Raw genomic sequence first — 5,904 nt, forward strand, 5'->3', positions numbered from 1 at the left:
GATAGAGTACTCAATCGAGAGCATAGCAGTAATTCGGTTAAGCGATACCAGAAAGTATAAGCAGAGACGTGCATGTCATCGATGCATTAAAATGAGAAAGATACCATCGTTATATTGAATAGGAGAGCGAAAGTTAGTTAGAGTAAATAATATATTACATACAGTTTTGTAGGCTAGTAGTAATGAACGGTAGAGTACGAGAGAGCCGTGCAATGTCATCATCCCTCGGGAGAGAAATAGACATCATAATAAAATACTAGAAGGACAGTACGACAAATGATATTATTCAAATTATAATATGATAATCCAACAAGTATCAATTGATATGATAGTGATGTCCTCCGCGTACCGTTGCATGTCCGGAATATTTTGATTCTGCTATTAAGTAGATATCCCTAACTTAAGAATTATAATCTCTTGCGTTTTTCATAGCTCTCTATAGTTTGACAACCTTGAGTTTCACAACCTTTTAATGTCCTCACCGCTGTTAGTATTCAAACTTAAGTGTAATTCCTCAATAATTACCCTTTAACTTCTTCAGTAACGATGAATGCTTGCACCAAGATAATAACGCAATATCGCGGATCTCCTCTCCGACTAACCCGTCTTCTTTATTATCCTCCGACCGTAGCTGAAGCGGCCCCAAGATATTCGTTCTTCCGTGCCCCGCTCTCGCTAGTATGTGCCGCGGCTGTGTGTCTGTGCGTGTGTGCTGTGTGTGAGTGTGTGGTGTGTGGGTGTTGTGTTGTGTTGTGTGTGGTGTGTGTCGTGTCTGAGTGTGCTGTCGTGTGTGTGTGTTGTTGTGTGTGTCGTGCGTGCTGTGTGTGTGTGTGAGGAGCTGTGTTGTGTGTCGCCGCTGTGTGTGTGTGTCCGCTGTCGTGTCCGTGTGTCGCTGTGTGCTCTCGCTGTTCGCTCTGTTCGCTCGACTGTCCTTCTGCAACCCCCCGCTCCCAATTGAGGTAGACATTCAAAACTTGGTCCACATATATTATCTTAGGATGGCGCCTGGAACCCATTGATTCGAGTGACCTCGTGACCTTAGACACTCACCAAAGTTAGTATTTGTCATTCAAGTATTATTGTCCAACGCTTGGTCATCAGCGGTAAGGCACCGTACCATTGCGACCGGGGGGGGGGGGGGGGTCCCAGCCTTGTCATATACATGTATTAAATGTGCATTAAACATGAAATCTAATATATCTGCTGCTTGCAAGTGACATGTAGTTTGAGTGTGGCATACCGATACATCGCACGTAAACATCCAAAAACAAAGCACAGGCCCCGATCAGTCGATCGGATTCAGTAAGCAAAACCAAACCAAGTTTCAACGTCATCCATTTACAAGTCAAGCTCACGCCTACAAAAATATCACAGGTGTAGTGATCGCCATGGAGGTTCGCACTCTCTCGATCCTTTAGAGTTGTTTGACTGTCACCGTGTGCCTGTGACTGAGGTAGAACGTCCCACTGATGATGATCTATATAGATGTAACTCACTTCTAGGATGTCTTTAATCAGGGCGAAAACGGCCACATTCCCCATTCCGCTTGAGGTCGCAGGAACTGCGTTTTCCCAAGAATCCTTCCTGCGAAGGTGAAATTACAAGACACCGCAAAAACGTTTAATCAAATCGGAACTGTTGTTTCCATATCTCTAACGAATATGACGCTGAATAATGTCCGGCATAAGGATGCAAGATGATAAAGATGATCCAAACAACATTCCACGACATTGTATAAATGTGGTTGTAAAAATAAAAAAAATGAAAAATGGGCAATGATAATAGATAACTAAAACATATATACCACTATGCCATGACATGGAAAAATTGAGTCGTTAAAAATAAACCAATATGTCAATGGCATTTGAAATTTTTTAATGTTAATAATGGTATAAAACATGTGCCCATGGTGATGGAAATGATGAATATTAGGCTCGCCTGTTACTACGGGTTTAACTAGAAATTGAAATAAACATAAACTGTGATGCGTAAATGTAGTAGGATCCATATTATTATATTCTATATATCTATAATATTCTTGAGCTATGACGAGAGATGTAGATTCTCGAAAGCTCGCGCATTAAAATTTTAACACCTTTCCTATTGTTTTCTTAATATTATATATATATATCAGGATAGAATAATAGGGATTCCCTATTCATCTACTTCATGATATATACATAATATATACTATAATTAATACATAATATATATAATATATCATATATCTTATATATATATTATATATTATCATATATATATATTCACATGCAGATGTTGTTTGTTACGGCGGGAATAGATTTTTGGATTATTTTTAGTGTTTCTCCCCGCTTTTTTTTCAGATGTTACGTGCTGGCCACCGTAAACAGGCGCAAAACAGCGCATCTGATTGACGCGTCTCCATGAGCGCCGTGCATGGCTGCGGAATCAGGCGCACGGCTTAACTGATTAGCGTGATACGATGGGGTGTCGATGGCTAGAACTAGTTGACAGGTAGCGACGCCCACCGCTTAAAAGTGACTTCATATAATTAATAGTGTAATTGCCGACTAACCTAACTCTACTAGTTTATATATGACGTCGCGTTTCCGTTCCTAAAGCGTAATGACCCTGACACGTTAATGCGTTTCGTGCAGAAATTAGCGACATATCGGTGATCTGACAGGTACAGCGAGATGTGTTTATAAAGTTTTCTCCATTCGCCATTACGTGTTATCGCGATCCGAGAGGTATTGCCACTGAGGTGGAAACAGTGCGGAATGAACCGGCGTAAACACGGGCAGCGGTAAATATATCAGATGCATTACTCAATAGTGATCAGCCGAACATGCAACGCGCATTATTCTATTAGGTTATCCTGCTACACGTTATCCCGCTGTGGGGGCGCCTTTCTCAGATTCTGCATCTCACCGGATTCAAATCAATCAACTTGACGCGTGTAATAAAACATGCTGCCATTCATACTATTACATATATACATACAATGGACATATTTCTATGACTGTCACTATACCAGCATACAATTCCCTATTACGAACTATTTACTTTCTATATACATATTACTATACAATATACTGATATTTACTATACTACTAGTACACATCACTATATTGCTTCATTTCCTATACAAATCTACTATATAACTCTTATTTACATGATATATATTGTACCATATATAAACCGTTTATATGTTCTGGTATCATAGCACTATAGGATAACATATCAAGAGCGATATAAAGAAGGAGACGCGTACTAACGTAAAATGCGAAAACCATGTTGCAGTATTAGTCACATTAATAAAACTTCTGTCCACGTGTTATTTTTGACAATTCGTTTGCAGTATTATTGATCAGCTCTGTCCACCTTTGTTCAATATAAAACAAGAACGCATGTCCCTTACGATGCACTACGCGGAGGATAATGAGCGGTGAAAATCTGGTATTTTCGCTGAAACACCGACTAGACATTAGTCAATACTGCGACCCTCTTCTCGAAAGTGTGGCCAGTGTGTTGCTTCCGGTCCGCCCTGTGTAGCGCCATAGTGGCCGTGACTCACGTCATACTACGAGAGTTTACTGATACATCCATGTGGAGGTGGCGTGAGGTGGCACAGGTGAGGGGTCATCACTATGCAATCAATAACAGCGTCATTCATTCCCATTTGTCAATCACTTGACGGCAACAGCGAGGTTTACCGAAGTTATAACCCTTCGAGAGCACAGTCACAGTACTGACTAATCTCGAGTCAGCGTTTCGGCGAAAATACCAGAATTTTCACACCGCTCATTATCTTAGCGTATGGGCCATCGAGGGCATCTTGGGGACATGCGGTTTGTTTTATATGAACAAGGTAGGACAGCTGATCAATAATACTGCAAAGAACAACAGGGAAAGTTTATTAATTCGACTAATACTGCAACATGGTTTCAGCATTTTACCGTTGTACGCTCTCTCCGCATCGCTCCGTCTCTAGCAGGTGTTGTAACATCCGCGAATTGACCCAATAGAATCGCTGGCCGACTGGCTATAGAGCAGTTATAACTGCATGGTGTTTCTACCTCTACTCTCCTGCAATTGTCGTTTCCTTCCGCTGTTATTAAGTAGACGTTTGATTGCGCCTCGCATTTGCCAGTATTTTCCGGCGGTTTATAAGGTTGCGCGGCCGCAGCAGGAAGCGAAGTCGGTTTAAGCTGCTGGCGTACATTGCACGAAGCAACCCACGCGAAATATCGCCGCACGGGCAGTGTTGGGATATAACACACTCGCATGTAGTCGGCATGTATACATCTAATGACAAACGAACGTGTGGTCGTGTGAGTGCATGCGTGCATGTGTGTGTGTGTGTGTGTGCGCGACGTGCGTGCGCGTTCGTGTGCGCGTGTGCGCGTGTGTATGTGTGTAAGCGTGTTCTTATAATTATATGTGCGTATGCGCGGGCCTCGTTGTGCGGAGGTATGCATGCGCGCGTGTTTGCACATGTATAGTTATCGCATTATGTGCGCTCATATGTCATAAGATTATATAAACCGATTTGATTCCAAAAAATCACTTTTGCTTGTCATACTCGCGTTGCCATAACGCGACAACCACCATAGCTGCTAACGATATTTACATTATATATATAATATATATATATCCCCATGGATAGACTGGTGCCTTGTCCTTAATTAATCTGCGCATGCATTCGCCGTCAGAAGTTATGCCATAATTAAGAGAGGAAGCCAGGGACCCGTTGTCAGAAATATCATGAATTTTAATGAAGCTGTATAAATATATTGGTGCCTAAAGTATTATAAATGTTGAAATGAAGTGCTCTGCAAAAGTTTCGGACATTTCGGACGCAACTTTCTATCATGTTTCCGACAACGGAACCCTGACTATTACACGGTACCCGCTGTATCGGGACAGATCGGGAACCATGAAAATTTCCTGAGAATGCGATAATATATATATATATATATATATCTATATCTATATATATATATTATATATACATATATATATATTACATGCCAGATGTTTTGTTACGGCGCGGAATAGATTTTTGGATTATTTTAGTGTTTCTCCCCCGTTTTTTCAGATGTTACGTGATGGCCACGTAAACAGGGCAAACACGCGCAGATGACGCGTCTCCATGGCGCCGTGATGCTGCGGAAATCAGGCCGACGGCTTTAACTGATTAGAGTGATACGATGGGTGTCGATGGCTAGAACTATATGACAGGTAGCGACGCCACCGCTAAAAGTGACTTCAATTAATTAATGTTAATTGCCGACTAACTAAACCTACTAGTTATTATGACGTCGCGTTCCGTTCCAAAGCTGTAATGACCCTGACACGTTAATTGCGTTCGTGCGAAATTAGCGACATATCGGTGATCCTGACAGGTACAAGGTTGGTTATAAAGTTTCTCCCATTCGCCATTACGTGTTACGATGCACGATGAGGTATTGGCACTGGGTGGAAACAGTGGGAATGAAACCGCGCGTAAACACGGGGCAGCGTGTAAATATATCAGATTGCATTATCAATAGTGATCAGCCGGAACATTATTCTAATAAGTGCAAACGCGCATTATTCTATTATGTATCTGCTACACGTTATCACGCTGGGGGGCGCTTTCTCGATTCTGCATCTCACCGATTCAATCAATCAATTGACGCGTGCAATAAAACATGCTGCATTATACTATACAATATATAATCAATAGGACATATTTCTACTGTTTCAATATACCACATACAATTCACTATACGAATATTTACTTTTTATACTATATTACTATACAATATACTGATATTTACTATACTACTAGTACTACTATACACTATATTGCTATTTACTATATCACATCTACTATATAACTCATTATTTACTGTACATTATTTAGACCATTATAAACCG

At 41.0% G+C, this 5,904-nt stretch overlaps 1 protein-coding gene across 1 annotated transcript in view; it reads right to left on the reverse strand.

Moving 5' to 3' along the window:
• LOC106807869 (atrial natriuretic peptide receptor 1-like) overlaps positions 1-1,551 on the reverse strand; it is a gene marked incomplete in the record, with an annotated part of 36,830 nt that extends 35,279 nt beyond the window's left edge. The window contains 1 exon segment of the mRNA XM_014810361.1: positions 1,497-1,551. Within this exon segment, the coding sequence (XP_014665847.1) occupies positions 1,497-1,541 (45 nt within the window).
• Between the last annotated feature and the right edge of the window lie 4,353 nt (positions 1,552-5,904).

The sequence above is a fragment of the Priapulus caudatus genome, unplaced genomic scaffold, assembly GCF_000485595.1.
Source record: "Priapulus caudatus unplaced genomic scaffold, Priapulus_caudatus-5.0.1 Scaffold238, whole genome shotgun sequence".
In the NCBI taxonomy this organism is placed as follows: Eukaryota; Metazoa; Priapulida; class Priapulimorpha; order Priapulimorphida; family Priapulidae; genus Priapulus; species Priapulus caudatus.